Below are 20,092 nucleotides of genomic sequence, written 5' to 3'. Positions count from 1 at the left end.
TTGTACCCATTTTTATTGAGGTACTAGGATTGGCACTCTTGCTCTAGCACTGTTCTGTAGCACTGTCCTCCCGTTGTTCATCGAGTTGTTCGAGCAGGCCCAGTAACGTCTCTGTTGTGAGATTTGTTGTTACTGTGTTTGGCATATCGAATACGTCACAGGTAGCTTGTCAGGCTTTGTCGTGTGGGCAAGATACTCTCGGTAGCTTGCCGGGCTCTCCGAGAGGGGCGGAGGAACTGAACCTGGATCAGCCGGGTCAGCCACACCAAGGCAAACACCCTACCGATGTGCGATGTGCTATCAGTCCAACCACTATTGTTACTCATACTTTTCCTGCAGACGTCATTCCAGCACCCCTCCACTAGGGGACCCCCCATCCCCTCCAGTTTCCCCGGGGACCCTCCTGCCCTCAACCCTCATGTAATCTCAATTCTGTAGACGAAATCTATAGCGCCGATGACTTTGACCATTTGTTGTCCGCTTACTATGTTTCTTTTGTTTTTTCTTTTTTAAATCTCATGTTCAGGATTTGAAAAATCACTTTTTTTTTAAATTGTGGAGATGGTGACACCTGAACACATGGGCTAATCAGGAATCCCACAAAATCGTTAAAATAAATTGATCAAGGAAAAAATTTCTTTTCACAAACATTTTTTTTTACAGGCATGTGAGTTTTAAAAGCTGATATTGTGAATCATTCTAGTATTCGATATGCCAGACACAGTAACAACAAAGTCTCCAATGGAGACGTTACTGGGCCCGCTCGAGCAAATCGACGATCAACGGGAGGGCCTTTTATCTGTGAAAGCACGTTTTTGTTTTGTTTTGTTTTAATTAATTTATTTTTTTGTTAGTGAAACACCATGAGGTACAGTTACAGACTTACAAATTTTTGTGCTTGGGTTTCAGGTATACAATGATCAAGTACCCATCCCTCCACCAGCACCCATCCTCCACCACCACGGGTCCCAGTATCCCTCCCACCCTCCATCCCCCCCCCCCCCCCATCCCACCCTGCCTCTGTGGCAGGGCATTCCCCTCTGTTCTCTCTCTCCTTTTGGGTGTTGTGGTTTGCAAAAGAGGCATTGAGTAGCAATCATGTTCGGTCTCTAGTCTACTTTCAGCATGCTTCTCCCACCCTGGGAGGATCCTCCCAACACCCTTAATTTGGTGCTCTCTTCTCTATCTGAGCTTCCTTTTCCCCCAGCACGTGTGGCTGGCCTCCAAGCCATGGAGCAAAATTCCTGGTACTAATCTCGGCCACTCCTGGGTGTTAGTCTCCCGTTTTGTTGCTTTATGTTCCCCAAATGAATGCAATCTTTCTGTGTCCATCCTGCTCTTTCTGAGTCATTTCGCTTAACATGATACTTTCCATGTAGTACCACTTGTATGTAAATTTCATGACTTCATCTTTTCCAACAGCTACATAGTAGTCCATTGTGTAAATGTACCAAAGTTTCTTTAACCAGTCATCTATTCTCGGGCACTCAGGTTTTTTCCAGATTCTGGCTATTGTAAAGAGTGCTGCCATGAACAAACAAGTGCAGATGTCACTTCGACTATACATTTTTGCCTCTCTGGGATATATTCCCAGGAGTGGTATTGCTGGGTCAAATGGGAGATCAAATTCTAATTTTTGGAGAATCGTCCATACTGTTTTTCCAAAAGGGTTGGACCAGTCGGCATTCCTACCAGCAGTGAAGGAGGGTCCCTTTCTTGCCACATCCGCGCCAGCACTGGTTGGAAAGCACGTTTTTTAAGATTTACGTGAAATAGATAAATCCTACAAATGTGTGAAATTTAGTGTGGAGAAAAAATTCAAGGGGATAATCCAGATAGGCCTGTACTAGTATAAAAGTGTGTTCTCTGGGACTGGCATCATGGTCCAGGGGCTAGGGCCTCTCTGCGCCTAGCCCAGTGGGTTTGCCGAGCTCCTGCAGTGATGCAGGTGAATCTTGTCATCTGCCTCCCTGGGACTCTCAGAAAGTAGCCTGGGAATGGCTCTTTTCCTTCCCTGCCCGTCCTCACCCAGTGATAGGAAGTAAAACTGTGAGCCGAGTAGATTTTGCCAAGGAACGTGACTGTCTACTGTTGGAGGCCTCAGTGTAGGAGCTAAATTTGCAGCCGCTGGCGTGCTTGTAAGAGAAGGAGCTTCCATTCTTGATTTTTTTTTGGGGGGGTTGTTTTTTTTCTTTTTGGGGTCACACCCGGCAATGCACAGGGGTTACTCCTGGCTCTGCACTCAGGAATTACCCCTGGCGATGCTCGGGGGACCATATGGGATGCTGGGAATCAAACCCAGGTCGGCCACGTGCAAGGCAAACGCCCTACTCGCTGGACTATCGCTCCAGCCTTGCAGCCTTGGAGCTTCCGTTCTAACTCCAGGACTCCCTATGCTCACCACGGTGTTTTCTTTCTATGTGCTCGGAGATCTTCCTGCACAGATTAATTTCTCTCTGAGTCGAGTATCTAATTTAGAACCTTTGCATAAAAATCTCCTTTGTTTCCATTAGTTTGTGACAACGAAAGAAATTAGGTCTCACACTTCTAATTACAGGAATTAAAAGTGTCGTGCTATGTATTGAATCATTCTGGTTAACTTTTCTAAAAAAAGAGGTTTTTTTGTTGTTTTTCTTTTTTTTTTTTTTTCTTTTAATGAGTGGTTATAAAAGGTCCTTGTCCATTAAGTTCCACCAGAGGGCAGCAAAAACAACCTTGAAAAATTTTAACTTGGGGAGAAAAAAATTCAACCTGTGCCGCCTTCTCTAATTTAATCTCCGGTAACTAGAGGATATTGAGTGTTTCTGAAATAAAATGACCTCTTTTTCATCCCAGGCAAAACTGGATATTGCATTCGGAACACACCACACGTAAGCCATTTTTTCCTACTACGGGGAAGTATAGAGTATAGAGGGGGTTAGAGAGGGGTGTAGGTGCTGTTCAGCATGTGCCCTGTGGGTAGCGCTTTTGCAAGGCTTTTGCTGGGGGCAGGGGGAGGCCGTGGGAAGGAGGTCAGGAAGACGGGTGTGATGCTGTGTCAGCCTTGGGACAAAACTGGGGGATTCTTCCTCTCAACAAGAAGAAATTTGCTCGGCCATCTCTGCTTCCAGTTCAAGACATTGGCCAGGGTCTGGAGGGGCTGGGGGGGGTCACCCTCACAGTCACCTTAGGCTTCTGGTAAGAGCCACAACAGCCCGACCTGCAGAATATCAGCAGGCTGAACTGGGCTGGTGGGAGAAAGGTTCCCAGCACGCAGGGCGGCAACGAGACGACCAAGCTTGGATTGTCGCTGTTCCCTTTCTTTTTTTTTTTTTTCCTTTTGGGTCCCACCTGGTGTTGCACAGGGGTTACTTCTGGCTCATGCACTCAGGAATTACTCCTGGCGGTGCTCGGGGGATCATATGGGATGCTGGGAATCAAACCCGGGTCGACCGCGTGCAAGGCAAACGCCCTCCCTGCTGTGCTATTGCTCCAGCTACAATTGCTGTTCCCCTTTCTGGGAATCACGGTTTTCTAGCTGGCTTGCTGCGAGCTTGGGAGGCAGTCACCTTGGCACATCTATCCCTGTCTCTGCCCCTGGCCTTCATGTGGCCCGTGGCCCGGCCGCTCTAGCCAAGACAACACTAGTTAGTGGGTCCCAACCCCCTGCACCCACGGACAGCATGGCCCAGGGAGCAGAGGCTGGAGACCACTGTGCTGGACCTGAGTGGACACGGGTGCTACCCCAGGTTCCCTGTGTCTGCAGCACGAAGAGTTTGCTCGGAAGCTGGATGGAGCACCACTCAGCCTCCAGCTCTGGCCTGTGCTCGTAAACCCAACCACAGGGCAGCAGGGAGGGCATATTCGTTTGCCTTGTACATGGCCAGCCGGGGTCCTATCCCCAGCATCCCATGGGGTCCCCTGAACCTGCCAAGAGCGATACCAGACCATAGAGCCGGGTGTAAGCCCTGAGCACTGCCGGGTGTGGCCCAAAAACCAAAACCCGCATTCAGCTCCTTGGTTTCAACCAGGAAGCAGAGCCGGAGAAAGGGCATCACTTGGCATGAGAATCCCGCCCGCTATTGCTTGCTGGGGCCTTGGCTGTTCTCGGCGGGGGCTCCTGGCCAGTGCTCAGAGAGCCGCTCTCGGAAATAGCCCGCTGGGTGACACAGCTCGATGCCCAGGCCCAGGGGTGCTTAGGGGTCAATGCCCAGCAGGGTTTGGGCTGCACGGTACCAGGGTCCAGCTTGTGGCCCTTGGCATGCAGGGCAGCCCGCTCTGACCATCAGGCACTTGCAGGTAAAGCACTGCACCTTTCACCAGCCATCCCTGTGGCGTGATTCCCCCCTTTGTTCCTCCTAGCCCCGGGGAGACAAGCTCGAGGTCTGAGCCCCCCGTTCTCCAGGAGAGGCCTCTTGGCAGAGACAGGATCCAGGAGCCCACAGGCGGCCGCCTCCCATCCACAGCACAGCGCATGGGCCTGGGTGGCGGGACCGAGGCGGGTTCTGGTTTTGTTTTTGTTTCGTTTTATTGTTTTGTTTTGTTTTGTTTTGCTTTTTGGGTCACACCCAGCGATGCTCAGGGGTTACTCCTAGCTCTACACTCAGGAATTACTCGTGGCAGTGCTGGGGAGACCAGATGGGATGCCGGGGATTGAACCCGGGTGGGTCGCATGCAAGGCAAACGCCCTACCTGCTGTGCTATCACTTCAGCTCCCCGTGTCGGGTTCTGGCCTTAGCCTTTACACGTGCCCTCTGTGTCTCCAGGAAGATGATGCTTCTGCAGTACGAGGAAGGCCTGCGCGTGGTCATCCACACCTCCAATCTCATCCGCGACGACTGGCACCAGAAGACGCAGGGGTGGGTCCCCCACGACTCCTCCCCTCCCTTTTCTCCTTGTTGCACAGCCAAGAGAGCTCCCGGTACCCACACCTCCGGCCCGGGCCGGTTCCCAGGATCTGGGAGCTGGGTCCGTGCCCATGAGGGACCCCCCGGGGCCACTCTGTCTCTCTGCCCCCTGCGCCCTGCTGGGTGTCCAGGGAGAGTTGCGGGCCCAGGCAAGTGCAGATTTTCCGCTGTTTTCCCAGGGAACATGGGGGCCACCTGAGCTGGTTTTTTTCCCCAGCCTTTAGCTCCAGACTCGGGCACTGGGTGCCAAGCTGTTGTCCCTCACTGAGGGCCTCAGCACACACATCCTTAGGCTGCTGTGGCAGAGGTTGAGGGTTTGTGTGTTTGGGGGCCACACCCGGTGATACTCTGGTTACTCCACGCTCTGCACTCAGGAATCACTCCTGGCAGTGCTCAGGGCACTGGGACGCCTGAGATTGAACCTGGGTCAGCCACATGCAAAGCAGACACCCTCCTCACCGTATTATTTATTGTTTTGGCCCCTTTCAAAAAAAATGCTTTTGATTGGTACCTTGCCAGGCTCTCCAAGAGGGACGGAGGAATCGAACCCGGGTTGGCCACGTGCAAGGCAAACGCCCTACCCACTGTGCTATTGCTCCAATAGTACTTAAATTTTATAGATAACTAACTTAAAATACTAACCATTTAATACAGATATGGGATATATTAGCCAATGTAACGAGTAAAATAGAATTTTCACAATTTATGTCTGTGTGATGAGGAAAAGGCCCTAAATAATATTCCTGTGCTCAGATAATTCTAATATCTAAGTGACGAGAAGCAACATTTAGACTCAAAAAAATGGAAAGAAATACATGCATACGCCTTTAATTTATCAAAAATTAGGGTTTCCCCAAAAGCTTGGTATTGTGACTTATTTTAAATTTATGTTCACATTATATATGGACATCTTTTTCTGTAATTCCTTCCCTTACCCCAAACAACTTCTCATATAAAGACATCTGAAGTATATAGGACTTCTATAAATTCCAAACAAAGAATGGCAATTAGGTCCTGAGAACGGGGGGACAGTGCTTACAGTGCTTTTGATTGGGGGGGGGGGCCCTCCTGGCCGTGCCAGGGGACTGCTGAGCCAAGGGTCAGTCCCCAGGTGTGTGCAAGCAAAGTAGTGCCCAGGGACCCCATCCTGGATTTCCCTAAGGAGGTGGGGTTCCTTGGTGGTAAGTGCCAGCCCCCCTCCCCCGGCTGCCAGGCCTTGCCCGGCCTGCTGGCCAGCGCCCATGGGGGTCAGCCTCCACTTCCCTTTCACAGGGTCCTTGTGGCCGGTCCTCTGCCTTCTGGGGAGGAGCTGCAGCTTGGGGTCCTGCCAGGTTCCAGCATCTGCCCCACTGCCCCCCCGGTAGTCCCCCTTCATGGCCCGGGTGGGCTCATACTCCTCATGGGCACGTGCCAGCCATGAGCCCAGACCCTGTCGGTCAGTCTCCTTCCCGTGGGTAGACCACAGCTCAGACAGAGCGGCTGGGTCCCCCTCCAAAGGCCTTTTCGAGCCCGATGGTCAGTCTTGCCCCGGAGCCAGGCATCACTGGTCCCCTCTGACCAGTCGCTTCCCCCACCCCAGCCAGGCTCCGGACAGTCTCCCATGGATACTCAGGGTCCCACTGGACCCTCTTCTCCCAGAGCAGCGTCACTGGCCCCGTGCAGGGCTGGGGGTGGGGGCATAGTCCCTGCCTCCAGGTCTCCTTGCAGGCTTGTGGGTCCAGAACTTCCAGGACTTATTCTCAGGGACGCGAGTGATCGATCGTCAGCATCCTGGACTCTCGAGGGGTCCAGAACGCTGCTCCTCCCTCTCCTCCTGGCCTCAGGTGGAAACCGAGCAGGCAAGGCACCTTAGCTGCTGTGGCACATGCAATTGAGGGGAAAGACACAGAGGGGTTTTGGGGCCCTTAAAAATAAATGATTGGGTGGGGGGGGGAGCTGAACTGATAGTACACTGACTACAGCATTTGCCTTGCACACGGCTGACCCGGGTTCAATTCCCAGCATCCCATATGGTCCTCTGAGCACCATCAGGAGTGATTCCTGAGTGCAGAGCCAGGAGTAACCCCTGTGCATCGCCAAGTGTGACCCAAAAAGCAAAAACAATAATAATAATAATAATAAACGATTTGGGGCTGGAGCAATAACACAGTAGGTAGGGCATTTGCCTTGCACGCAGCCGACCCGGGTTTGATTCCCAGCATCCCAGATGGTCCCCCAAGCATCACCAGGAATAATTCCTGAGCAATGCCAGGTGTGACCCAAAAAGCAAAACACTTTAAATAAGTAATAAAATAAATGATTTAAGGGGCCAGGGAGATAGTCCAATGAGTAGATAACTTGCCTTGCAAGCAGCCAACTCGGGTTCGATCCCCAGCACCCCATGGGGCTCCCGGGGCCCTGCCAGGAGTGACCCCTGGGCATTGCCAGTGTGGCCTTTCTCCGCATTCCCTCCCTCCCCCCTCCAAAAAAAAAAAGTTTTGGGCCAGGATGGTTTTCTCAGCCCCTTTTGTGCAGTGTCAGACGTCTCATGACTCAACTGTGATCTAGTGTCATTGCAGAAATTTTGAAAGTTACTGCGTGACTTAGAAGTCCACCTCCCCTCCTCGCCCATGTGTCCTGCACCATTTGGCCATCACACATACTGGCCGGCCGGGAGGCCTTCAGGCTTGCTGCTCCAAGCATGACATCCTTGTCGCTCAGCCGTGGCCTTAGTCAGGGGGCCTCGTGGGAGAGAGCTGGGCAGAGCTGGGCAGAGCTGGGTGACACCCACCCACCAGTCCCAGGCTTGGGGAACGCTTCCTCCCTGCAGGCCTGAGTCCTGCCCGGCCTTGGAGGCATCGAGTGAAAGAGGAACTGGACGGTTTTCACTTGGGACTTGACTGGGCGGGACTCAGTGGCCTCCAACGGTAACAGCCTTGAGGACTTCCCGTGTGTACCCGAGATGGGGGGGGGGGGGCATTTGCTCCTTGTCTGGGCTGCAGCCTGGGGTTTGGGGGGCAGGCTGGAGTGTGCAGATGAGGAGACAGTGCTTAGACACTGATTCTGCACTCTACCCCAAAGCGGCTTAGGGGATCAGGGAGGAGCCGGTGGTGCTCCCTGAGTGAGGCAGGTGTCCTTGTGGGACCTTTGCTGGGGCTGGGTGGGCCGTGTCTGTTCTGACTGGAACTGGTAGCGTTTGGGTGCCCAGAGCCAGGCAGGGGTGTGGGGTAGGAGATGAGGAAGGAGGAGGGGCTGCCCAGGATGACGGGGTCTTGAACTCACGCTGAGGCGTTCTAACGCAGTTCCCGCAGATGCCCCAGGTGCACCGCGATGGATTTCTCTCCCACCTCCACCCCTCCCCTCAAGCATTGCCTCATCTGAGGGGCCCACCCTGACAACATGCAGAGATCTCCCACAACGATGGATCCCAGGCCTGGTGGCTGACGATGGACTTTTTCGTTTTTCTCCTCCAGCATATGGCTGAGCCCTTTGTACCCACGCCTGGCCCCCGGGAGCCCCGGCGGCGGGGACTCGGCCACCCACTTCAAAGCCGATCTCATCAGCTACCTGACGGCCTACAACGTCCCCCCGCTCCAGGAGTGGGTGGACCTCATCCGGGAGCACGACCTCTCCGAGACCCGGTGCGTGTCCTCCCCCACGGTCCGCGGGGCAGACGGACAGTGTGGGAGTGTGGCCAGGCCACGGGCCCTGGGGAAAGTGATGGGGACTGGTCATTGCATCAGGGTCTCAGGCACCGAGGCAGAGACCAGCAAGCCCGCGGGTCTGTTCCCGGAGCCCATGTATGGCCTCGCTGTCCACCAAGCGTCCCAGGGAAACGGCCTGTCCTTAGGATGTTTCACGGGACATTTGTCTTCCTGTGTGTTCTGTGATTGGAGGGGTGGGGGCTGCCCACCCATGTCCTGTCTCGGCACCTCTCACGTGGGTTTCCTCTCTCTCCAGCGTGTACCTGATCGGCTCGACCCCCGGGCGCTTCCAGGGAAGTCAGAAAGATGATTGGGGACATTTCAGACTCAGGAAGGTAACAGTAGACGGTGGCTGTCTGGCCCTTTTTTTTTTCCTTCCATATCTTTCCCATTTGCAATGTACATACTCCAACTTTTCCATGCCTAGCATTTGTGTATTTTAATGGTGGCTCTGGGCAGTTTGGCCTCATAGCTAATTGGACCTAAGACAGTTTTGCCATAAAAGAGGAAAACAGCAGAAAGCCCACGGGGGGGTGTTCAAAGGGGCGCCAGAAGCAAGAGCGTTCTTGGATGTGTCGGATCGATGCTGCTGTGTTCTGCGGGAAGCTGATTTGCTTTCCAGGGTACAAGGTAAAAGAACAGAAGGACAAAAACCTGTGGGGCAAAACATGAATACAATAAAAAATAAAAATAAAAAATATAAATAAAAATATAAATAAAATAAAAATAAATAAAATATAACAAATATAATATATGTAATAAATATAATAAAATAGATATAAAATAAAAATATAAATAAGAATATTAAACATAAAAATAAAAGAATACAATAGAATTGATCACTCACGGGTATTGACTGTTGGGGGGAGAGGGGGTAGCAGTAGCCATGGAAACAAGCTCCCCCCCATTTGTCTGAAGAGATTCCCAGCCAGTATCTCTTCTGTGATCGTTCCTGAGCACTTGTCCCCAAGTCTGGGGCTCATTCAGGAGACCTTGAGTTTCTCAGGGTAGTTTCCAGTGATGAGACTTGCAGGACGTGGGCTGGAAGTTTCCGGTGCCTTCCAGTTACAGCACCACTCCGGTTTTCGGTTTTCTTTTCTTTTTGTTTGGTTTGGTTTGGTTTGGGGGCCACACCTGGTGATGCTCAGGGGTTACTCCTGGCTCAGCCCTCAGGGATCACTCCTGGCGGGGCTCAGGGTACCCCTATGGGATACCGGAAATCAAACTCGGGTCAGCCACATGCAAGAAAAATGCCCTCCCCCCCCCCCCGCCCCCACTGTCCCATCTCCCTCCAGCCCCATTTTTTTTAATTGTTTTGTTTTTTTTTTAACATCTCACTCAGCAGTGCTCGGGGTGCTCCCGGCTGGGTGCTGGGGTTGTGGGGGTGGAGGGCGTGGAGGGCTGGGTTTGTGGCCTCTTCTGGCTGTTCCCGTGGGATCAACCCCAAGAATACACTCAGTTGTCGAACTCTTCCTAGGCCCCATTTTTGTTGTTGTTGTTGTTGTTTTTGTCTTTTTCTTTTTGGCAGGCGGGGGGCCTCCCAATCAGTGCTCAGGGACCCAGAGGCCGATCTCAGTAATAATCCACCACTGAGTCAGTGGTCCGAGGCTCTGGGCTCTGTGGGTGTGGTGCTGGGGGCCACTAGGGCCACCCGATACGGCTCAGGACTCCCAGAGCTACCCCCGGCAGTTCTTGGGGTGAGAACCCGGGCCAGGCAGTTCCCGTTAAGAACACCTGCGCTATCTCCTGGCCCCCAAGGGCCGGCCACCGGAGGTCTCAGGCAGATGATCCTAAGTGACTGAGCATCTGCCCTTGTGTTAGTTTCCCTGTTCCTCGTGGCAGGGCTGGAGGGTGGGTGCCCCTCCAGGTGTGGCGGCTTTTGACGGATCTATAATGAACAGATGCCACACACAGAAATCAGTGACGCACACGCTGTCAGCTCTATGACTTTCTGCCATCGTCCCTTGCCGAACAAGTTTAGTGACCAGAGCGGCTTTCTGCTGGCCGGCAGAATGAAAGCGCAGAAGTCCTGCCTCACACTTACTGGAGTTCTGAGGGACTTTCTTAAAAGCTCTCCCTTTCTCTCAGTGCATCAGCCACTTGGTTTTTGTACAAATCCCTGCCCCCGCCCCCAGGCCTGTCAGCTCTGTGCTTGCAAGCAATTGGGCTCTCCAAACCTGAGCAGTAAACACACCATCCATCGGGTCTGTTGCCCAGAATACTACAAAGATTGATCTCAGGGCGGAAAAATTCTCTTTCTCTGGATTGGTTTTCAGACATTTATCCCAAGACAAATCTTGCTTTAAAATGTCTCCCTTAAGAGAGGGATAGTTGGGGACTGGAGCGATAGCACAGCGGGGAGAGTCTGTCTTGCACACATCCGACCCTGGTTCAATTCCCAGCATCTTATATGGTACCCCGAACACCATCAGAAGTAATTCCTGAGTGCATGAGCCAAGAGTAACCCCTGTGCATCGCCGGGTGTGACCCAAAAAGCAAAAATAATAATAATAATAGTGGCAGGCGGTGGGATCGGGATGGGCAGTGGGGGAACTTGGACCAACTGGGTCGTTGGAAAAAGTACACTGGTGAAGGCACGGGTGTTGGGAAATTATTTGACTGAAACCCAATCATGAACAGCTTTGTAAATGTGTATATCACTGTGATTCAATTCAAAAATAAATGGGGGTTGGAGCAACAGCACAAAGTATAGGTAGGGCGTTTGCCTTGCACATGGCCGACCCGGGTTTGATTCCCAGCATCCCATATGGCCCCCTGGGCACTGCCAGGAGTAATTCCTGAGTGCAGAGCCAGGAGTAACCCCTGTGCATTGCCAGGTGTGACCCTAAAAGCAAAAAAATAAATAAATGGGGAAAAAATATATTTCCCTTTGGTTTGGTCCCCGTGACATATTCAATATGCCAAACACAGTAACAACAAAGTCTCCAATGGAGACGTTACTGGGCCCGCTCGAGCAAATCGATGAACAACGGGAGGGCCTTTACTTACTTTACTTGGTTTGGTTAGTACTGTTTTTTTTTTAATTGGAAGTTTTTTAACCTGTGTTTTTTAACCCCCATGAAAGTAAAACAGTGTCGGGCTCTGAAAGTCTCTCCCAGCGAGCAAGCAATGCGGCCCTGGGTTTGACACGCCGCACCCCTATTCCCAGGTGGCCCTGCCCGGGAAGGATCCCAGGGCCAGAACAGCCCCGTTTTGAGTCGTCCCAACGTCTTGTCTTTGCAGCTTCTCAAGGAGCACGCCGCCTCTGAGCCCCGAGCGGACGCTTGGCCCATCGTGGGCCAGTTCTCGAGCATCGGGTCCCTGGGCGCCGACGAGTCCAAGTGGCTGTGTTCCGAGTTTAAGGAGAGCCTGGGCAGCCTGGGCCACGGAGCCAGGGCCCTGGGCAGCAGCGCTGCCCCCCTGCACCTGGTGAGTCCTGCCCGCACACCTGCGTTGCCCCCTCTGTCTCGCCCATCCTCCATGCTCCCCCTCTGCCTCTCCTGCCACGGGCTGGTGGTTCTGCAGGGCAGCGGGGGTCTGCCATGCTGAGAAACGTCCAGCAGCAGCCTGCCTGGTGACCACACCTGGGGTCAGCCTGACCACACGCCACCCTGCTCAGGTCATTCCTCCCCTGCCTCTGTGCTCTCTCTCCAGCCCCTCGTTCTCACTTCTTGAGGAAGCTCCATTGCATTCCAGCATGGTTACATGAATTTGCATTCCCAGCAGGAGTACAGAAGGCTTTTTTTTTAATAGAAGGCGAGATTGTTTTGTTTTATTTATTTATTTATTTTTGCTTTTTGGGTCACACCCGGTGATGCCCAGGGGTTACTCCTGGCTCTGCACTCAGGAATCACCCCTGGTGGTGCTCAGGGGATGCTGGGAATCGAACCTGGGTGGGCTGCGTGCAAGGCAAAAGCCCTACCCGCTGTGCTATTGCTCCAGCCCCAGAAGGGCTTTTTTTTTCCCCTTCATTTCCTTGCCATGATGTAGCCATTCTCACAGGGCCCATTGGCATCTGCAGGATTTTGACTTACGTTTCACTAAGTGATGGGTGTCACTTTTTCAGGTTCCTCTTAGAACCGTCTCTTTGGACTTCTGTCTGTTCAAATAATCTTTTTTATTTTTCCTGGTTCTTTATTATGCCTCTGGCACTAAACCTTTACCCAGTGTATGATGTTTGGGAGCTGGAGCCATAGTACAGCTGGTAAGGTGCTTGTCTTACACGTGGCCAACTCGATTTGATCCCCAGCATCCCCTGTGGTCCCCTGAGCACCAAGCCAGGAGTAATTTCATGAGCACCTCTAGGTGTGACCCCAAAACAGTAGCAAAACTGTGTATGATATATGTGCAAACCTTTTTTTTCCCCCCATTCAGTAGAGTGTTGTTTCATCCTGATTGCTTTCTTTTCTGATTGTTCTTGTTTTGTTGAGGGGGGGGCTCCCCAGCAGTGCTAAGAGCTGCACCCAATGGTACTGGACAGGTACGGACCCAGCCCCAGGGCCTTGTGCCTGCCAAGCCGGGCTGCAGCCCCTGGAGCTCTCTCCCGGCCTTGGCTGTTATTTCTTTTGCTGTGCAAACGCTTTTTAATCTGATGTGCTTCTAAAGAATAAAAGGAAAATAATATGGGGGCCCAGGAATTTCACCCAAGTGGCAGAGCACACGCCTGACGCATGTGAGCCCTGAGTTTCTGTCCCTGTCCACCTGCCCCTACCCAGCACTGCCCAATATAAAGTACAATTGAAAAAATGAAATCTTTTGGACAAATGTGTTTTGGTTCTTTGGTTTTTTTCTTTTTTTCATTCTGATAATTTATTTTATTTTTTATTTTATTTTTATTAGTGAAACACCATGAGGTACAGTTGTAGACGTACAGATTTTTGTGCTTGGGTTTCAATTATACAATGATCGAGTACCCATCCCTCCACCAGTGCCCATTCTCCACCTCCAGTGCTCCCAGTATCCCTCCCAGCCCCCAGCCCCCCATCCCACCCCACCCCTGTGGCAGGGCATTCCCCTTTGTTTTCTCTCTCCTTTTGGGTGCTGTGGTTTGCAAAAGAGGCATTGACTGGCAGTCATGTTCGGTCTATAGTCTTCTCTCAGCACATATTTTCCATCCTGGAAGGATCCTCCCAACACCCTTTATTTGGTGCTCCCTTCTCTATCTGACCTGCCTTTTCCCCCAGCATGTGCGGCTGGCCTCCAAGCCATGGAGTAAATCTCCTGGTACTTATCTCGGCTATTCTTGGGTGTTAGTCTCCTATTTTATAACGTTCTTTCCTCTTTAGATCTATCCCTCCGTGGAAAATGTGCGAACCAGCTTAGAAGGTTACCCAGGTAAGAGAGGAGAGACTGGTACAGTGTGACAAATACCTCGGAGTATTTGTCACACACGTGAGAAGAGTACTAGTGGGGGCTGGAATGATGGCACAGAAGGTAGGGCATTTGCTTTGCACGTGGCTGACCTGGGTTCGATTCCTAGCATCCCATATGGTCCCCCACCCCCCCCAACACACACACACACACACACACACACACACACACACACACACACACCCCAGCCCGAGCACTGCCAGGAGTAATTCCTGAGTGTAGAGCCAGAAGTAACCCCTGTGCCTCGCTGGGTATGACCCAAAACCAAAAAAAAAAAAAAAAAAAACAAAGTGAAGAGGTTACCTACAGCCCCCCGCCCTCACATCATGACAAGCCTTTTCAAGGCAGGTGGTTGGAGTACCTTCCTCCTTGATGTCACGGGATCGAGACCCGAGGTAAGCCTGTGCGGGCGGAGGCTCTCATGAGGATGCTCGTGAGGATCTCGTGAGGATACTACATCCAAAGCAGTAGCCTGCCGAGTGACTGTCCCCATCGGGACCAGGAGGATCCCTCTCAGCCCCGCACAACAGGTGCAGAGGACACAGCACCTCCCACTTTTGAGTCCAGCCCCCTTTCGCCTCCCCTGCTTGCCGGCTTAGAAGCACAGTGTTTGAGCCAGACTGGCCTCAGCTCCAGAACTGAAGGGCAGGGGCTGGAGCGATAGTACAGCGGGTAGGGTGTTTGCCTTGCACGTGGCCGACCCAGATTCGATTCCCAGCATTCCATATGGTCCTCTGAGCACAGCTAGGAGTAATTCCTGAGTGCAGAGCCAGGAATCATCCCTGTGCATCGCCGGGTGTGACCCCCCCCCCCAAAAAAAAAGAAAAAGCAAAAAACAGAACTGAAGGGGAGCCCGTGATCGGGCCAGGTCCTGATACCTGATCTCTCAAGGTCCTTCTCTCTGAGTGCCAAGGGTCCTCTTGAGAGGTATTTCAACCTCAGGCCAATGCTGTTTCCTAAACTTTTTTTTTCGGGGGGGGGGGGTTGGTTTTTGGTTTCGGCACACCCAGTGATGCTCAGGGGTTCCTCCTGGCTCTGCACTCAGGAATCACTCCTGGTGGTACTCAGGGGACCATAGAGGATGCCAGGGATGGAACCCAGGCCAGATGCATGCAGGGCAAATGCCCTACCCGCTGTTCCCTAAACGTTATGTGGAGTTCAGTAGCATCCAGGAGAGACATTCAGGAACTCTTAGCCCAGAGCCCAGATGGTGTATCTGCATCTGGAAGAGGCGGCCACTCGCTGGGATTGGCTGAGTGCTAGAAACCATGCTCTGAATTAGATTCATGGAGCCCATTGTCTTTGCTTATGAAGCTAAACATGACCCTGCCAGGAATGTGCCAGGAGGGCCGGCCGGGCTCGTACTGAACCATTTGTTGCTTTCAGAGACAAAACCCAAGTTATTTCTCTGAGATTCGGTCCCATCATAAGGTTTGTTTTGTTTCTTTAGGAGATCACTCCCCGTAGTGCTCAAGGTTTGCTTCTGCCTCTGTGCTCAAGGATCACTCCTGGCAGGGCTCTGCAACCATATGTGATGTCTAGGATTGAACCCAGCATGCAAAGAATATCCTACTCCTTATACTGTGTCTTCAGCCCAGTTGAGGTTTTTTTTTTTTTTCCCTTTGGTTGGTTGGTTTTTGGCTTTTTGGGTCACACCCAGCGATGCTCAGGGATTACTCCTGGCTCTGCACTCAGGGATCACTCCTGTCAGTGCTCGGGAAACCATATGGGATGCTGGGGATCGAACCCAGCCGCGTACAGGACAAACACCCTCCCCACTGTACTATCACTCCAGCCTCCCTGTTGAGGTATTTTGGTTGGTTGTATTTTTTCATCTTTATTCTGTGCTTCCCATAGGTTAGACCCGTTTTTAGAGCACAGTGTTTTTGTTTTGTTTTGGTGGGTTTTTTTTTTTTTTTTTTTTTTTTTTTTGCTTCTAGGGTCACATCTGGCGTTGCACAGGGGTTACTCCTGGCTCTGCACTCAGGAATTACCTCTGGCGGTCCTCGGGGAACCATATGGGATGCTGGGAATCGAACCCGGGTCGGCCGCATGCAAGGCAAACACCCTCCCCGGTGTGCTATTGCTCCAGCCCCAAAGCACAGTTTTTAATGGGGGAGGAACACGGTATTTCCAATAACATTAATGTATAAAGTGGTCCTGAAACCCTGGGGGGGTTGGGTGGGTCAGTTATTTCCTTGCATTAGAAATACTGTTGCCTTGCGTAAGTCAGAAAAATTAAAAACCCTCCTTAGATATTCTCTGCGGACGCACGTCCCGGCATGTTTGAAAAGACACTAATGAAGCTCCCATGGGAGTTCCTGTCTTTAAAGGAGGAGCAAGGTGCTGGGCAGCAGCTGGCATGGCCCGGCAAGATCCTCCTGCTCCTGCAAGGCTCGAGTCCTATCCCTGGCGCTGCGTCTTGAAGCCCCGGGAACATGCGTTCTTGTGTGTTCCACTGGCCACTGGATCCCATGGCCTTGCAGGGAACGGGCCTTTCCCTCACACTGACCCCTTTCAGAACTTCACTGCTCATGAGGTTACATGTTCTGTAGCATCTGGCCGGCGGACATACAGGTGGCAGGTGCACAGGAGGCAAAGGAGAGACTGAACCCATCCCCCCCTTACCTCCCTCGGTCTTGGCCAGGCCCAGGGGTTCAAGTGGGGCTGTGGCAGCCTTGCCCACGTGGAGACAGAGGAGGAACCCGGGTTCCCCCCACCGCACCCCAAGCTGGTCCCAGGCCCCCCGGGGATGCAGCTGTCCCGCCTTCTCTGCAGATAGTTTCTCAGAGTTCCATCCCCGAGGAAGGCTCCCCCACCCCCACCCCCGCCTTGGAAGAAACGCCCGGTGCGAGTCTGGGCAGAAACGCGGCTTCGTTATTTTCTTCCCCATCTTCACCATTTGCTCAAGTTTCTTCTCGGTGCAGAAGGCTCCTCAGATCACGTTCCATCGTTTCTCACACGCTGCATTTCTCTTTTTCTTCCTTTAACACAGCCGGGGGCTCTCTTCCCTACAGCATCCAGACAGCTGAGAAACAGAATTGGCTCCATTCCTATTTTCAGTAAGTCATTGGTTTAAATTGCTGCTGTTGCTTCTTCGAGAAGAAGAATGTTTATGTCAGTCTGGCGGGTTGGTTTTTTGTTGGTTTTTTTTTTCTGCCTCCCCCTTCCCCCCCTTTCAAAGAACATTACATAATGGGGCTATATTTTCCGTCTACATGTGTTGGTGGTAAAAATAACTTCAAACAAGGTTTTGAACTCGGGAGGGTGGAAGGGGGGAGGGGGGATAGGTTTTTAATACCGGAGAAAGGGCTTTTTTCTCAGTGCAGTTTCCATTTATACGTTGGCATGCAAAGCCAGGATCAATGAAAGACCACGTTGGGAGCTTTGAATGTACAGAAGCAGCACTTCCGTTCCTATTTCCAGTCTCGAAAAACACAGCCGTTCTGTCTACACGTGGTACCTCGGGTGACCCCAGGCGTGTAGAAGCAAAGAACCCAGCCGCTGTGTCTCTGGGGTGCAAGGTGGGGTTCGGTGTGCTCTAGGGGTTCCAGTTAACAGGAGTGTCACCACACTGAATGACACTGCCTCCTCCCTCTCCTTCCAGCGAGTTCCTGCCTCTTATGTTCCATGCCCTCTCCTGGTCCCATGCTTCCAGAAGCTTCTGGGCTGCCGGACTATATAGGCAGGCTGCTTACCTCTCAGTGGTGCTCACTCTAACTCGGTGGCGTGGCTTCTGTGGCACTCAGTCTAGCCCAGTGGTGTGGCCTCTCCGTGGCACTCTTAACACAGTGGCGTGGCCTCCCAGTGACACTCAGTCTAGCCCACTGGCGTGATGTCCCAGCAACACTCAGTCTAGCACGTGCAGGGCCATGGTTGACACCTGGGCCTCCCGCAAGCAAAGCGGGACATGTCCACTAACCTTTGGAGCCACTTCCTAGGCCCTGTGTCTTCGTTCCTTGGCGGGAAGCAATTTCTTCGGGAGGAGAAGGTGTTAGTTTCAATGGTGTCTTGGTTCACGTGACTTTAGTAATCCAATATTGAACCTGCCTGGTCCTGATTTCCTTGGAGGCCTCTGCCCGCAGGAACCCGTTAGACCCATGAGGAAGAGGCATTACCCAGCGACCCAGGTGTTTTCTCCGCACAGAATCTTCCTCCTGGGGTTAGAGCAATAGCACAGCGGGTAGGGCGTTTGCAATGTACACAGCCGACCTAGGTTTGATTCCCAGCATCCCCTATGATCCCCCGAGCACCGCCAGGAGTAATTCCTGAGTGCATGAACCAGGAGTAACCCCTGTGCATTGCCGGGTGTGACCCAAAAAGAAAAAAAAAATCTTCCTCCTTCCATCTTGGAACATGAACATTAGCATTTGACTCGAGTCAGCGTGCGTGATTGCACTGAAAATTGGAGGTGTTGACATCAAATGGGGAGAATTTTTTTTTTCAGGGTGGGGTGGGAGAATGTCCCAAGTGATGCTCAGGAGCCCCTCAAGCTGAGGAGGCTGCAGGTCTTGGGCCCAAAGTTGTACTGTCACTGCCCTGCCGTGCCAGAGATTGCCAGGCCATGCCCTATGGTGGTCGGGAGACCCCGTGGTGCCCGGGACCAACCAGAACCAGCCACTCGCTTTGCATTGCGTTAACTGGTTTCCATCTCACCTGCCCCCACTCATTCCCTTCATATCCTGGCTGTTTGTCTTTGTTTCCATCGACGAGCTTTTCCTCAACTTGTGCTCATTGTGGGAATGTGATTCCTGCCTTTTAGCATCCCCTAGTCTGGGGAGGAGATAAGACATCAACCACACAGCAGAAATATGCACGCATACATGTGTGTGTTCGAGGCCAGGGCGGGCAGCATATTCATCGGAAGGTTAGGACGCTGCTTTCTGCAGGTGGTGGTACGTTTTTTCCAACACAGACCCACCCACATGCTGAAATGAACCTGTGTCTTTCTGTGATTTGGGCAGCGTGTCAGCAGAGATCTCGCATTCTGACGAAGGACTATACTGTTTGTTGGGTTATAGAATTCACATTTCTCCTATCATTACCTAAAATGAGGATGATGGTAGACACGTACGTAGCTCCTGATGGGCGATGAACTTGTGTTTCCTATCCCCAGCAAGTGGACGGCAGAGGCCTCTGGCCGCAGCAACGCCATGCCGCATATCAAGACGTACATGAGGCTCTCTCCAGACTTCAGCCAGATGGCTTGGTTCCTTGTCACAAGGTGAGGAGTCCTGAGGCTCCTGAGGGGAGGAACTTTTTATTTGGGAGGTTGGGGGTTGGGGCCCTACCAGATTGTGCTGGGGGTGTTAATCCGGGCTTTGTGATGCCAGAATTGAACAGGAACCAACCACATGCAAAGCAAGGCCTTAACCACTAAATTATGTCTTCAGCAGTGCTCAAGGGCTAATCCTGACAGAAAATGGGGACCATATACAGCACCAGAGGTGGAACTTGAGTCAGTCACATGCAGGACCAGCACCTCCACAGCCCTGTGCTATCACTCTGGCTTCCCTGGAGCGGTTTTTTGTTTGTTTGTTTTTTCTTTTTGGGGGTCCCACCCGGTGATGCACAGGGGTTACTCCTGGCTCTGCACGCAGGAATCACTCCTGGCGGTGCTCGAGGACCATATGGGTTGCTGGGAATCGAACCCGGGTTGGCCGTGCGCAAGACAAATGCCCTACCCACTGTGCTATTGCTCCAGCCCCATGTTTTGTTTTGTTCTACTTTTTTTTTTAACATATTTATGATTCCTCCTCTGAGTTGTTCATTTTGGTTTGGTTTGGTTTGGTTTGGTTTGGTTTGGTTTGGTTTGGTTTGAGGTCCACACTCAGCTGTGTTCGGTGTTAACTCCTTACTCTGCTCAGGGATCACCCCTGGTGGTGCTCCGGGAAGACTGTACGAGGTATTGGGGATCAAAGCAGTCAGCCATGTGTGAGACGAGCACCTCAACCCCTGTGCACTCTCCCCAGCCTCCAAACACCAAACATTTGTGAGCAGACATGTTCTCCGGGGTGGGGGTGGGGGGGGAGCTAATATTGATACAGGAGCCAAATGATGGGTAGTATGAATTTTGACTAATTCGATGATGCGTCTTTAAAAAAAAAAAATTCCATCTGGTTCTTGAGACATTTCAGAACCATCCCGCACTGT

At 52.1% G+C, this 20,092-nt stretch overlaps 1 protein-coding gene across 2 annotated transcripts in view; it reads left to right on the top strand.

Annotated features, from left to right (window-relative positions):
• The window catches only part of TDP1 (tyrosyl-DNA phosphodiesterase 1), a 57,233-nt gene that overhangs the window by 9,989 nt on the left and 27,152 nt on the right, over positions 1–20,092 (top strand). For both annotated transcript variants that reach the window (XR_008795073.1, XM_056133888.1), the window contains exons 5-12: positions 2,836–2,870; positions 4,746–4,838; positions 8,339–8,506; positions 8,826–8,904; positions 11,813–11,998; positions 13,855–13,903; positions 16,935–17,001; positions 19,056–19,163. Coding sequence is in view for 1 of the 2 variants with exons in the window: in XM_056133888.1 (XP_055989863.1) it covers positions 2,836–2,870; positions 4,746–4,838; positions 8,339–8,506; positions 8,826–8,904; positions 11,813–11,998; positions 13,855–13,903; positions 16,935–17,001; positions 19,056–19,163 (785 nt within the window). In the remaining variant the exon portion in view is untranslated. The remainder of the gene's footprint in view (positions 1–2,835; positions 2,871–4,745; positions 4,839–8,338; positions 8,507–8,825; positions 8,905–11,812; positions 11,999–13,854; positions 13,904–16,934; positions 17,002–19,055; positions 19,164–20,092) is intronic.

The sequence above is a fragment of the Sorex fumeus genome, unplaced genomic scaffold, assembly GCF_029834395.1.
Source record: "Sorex fumeus unplaced genomic scaffold, SorFum_2.1 ptg000098l, whole genome shotgun sequence".
NCBI lineage: Eukaryota > Metazoa > Chordata > Mammalia > Eulipotyphla > Soricidae > Sorex > Sorex fumeus.
The sequence above is the reverse complement of the archived record's forward strand: the minus strand, read 5'-3'. Positions and strand labels throughout refer to the sequence as shown.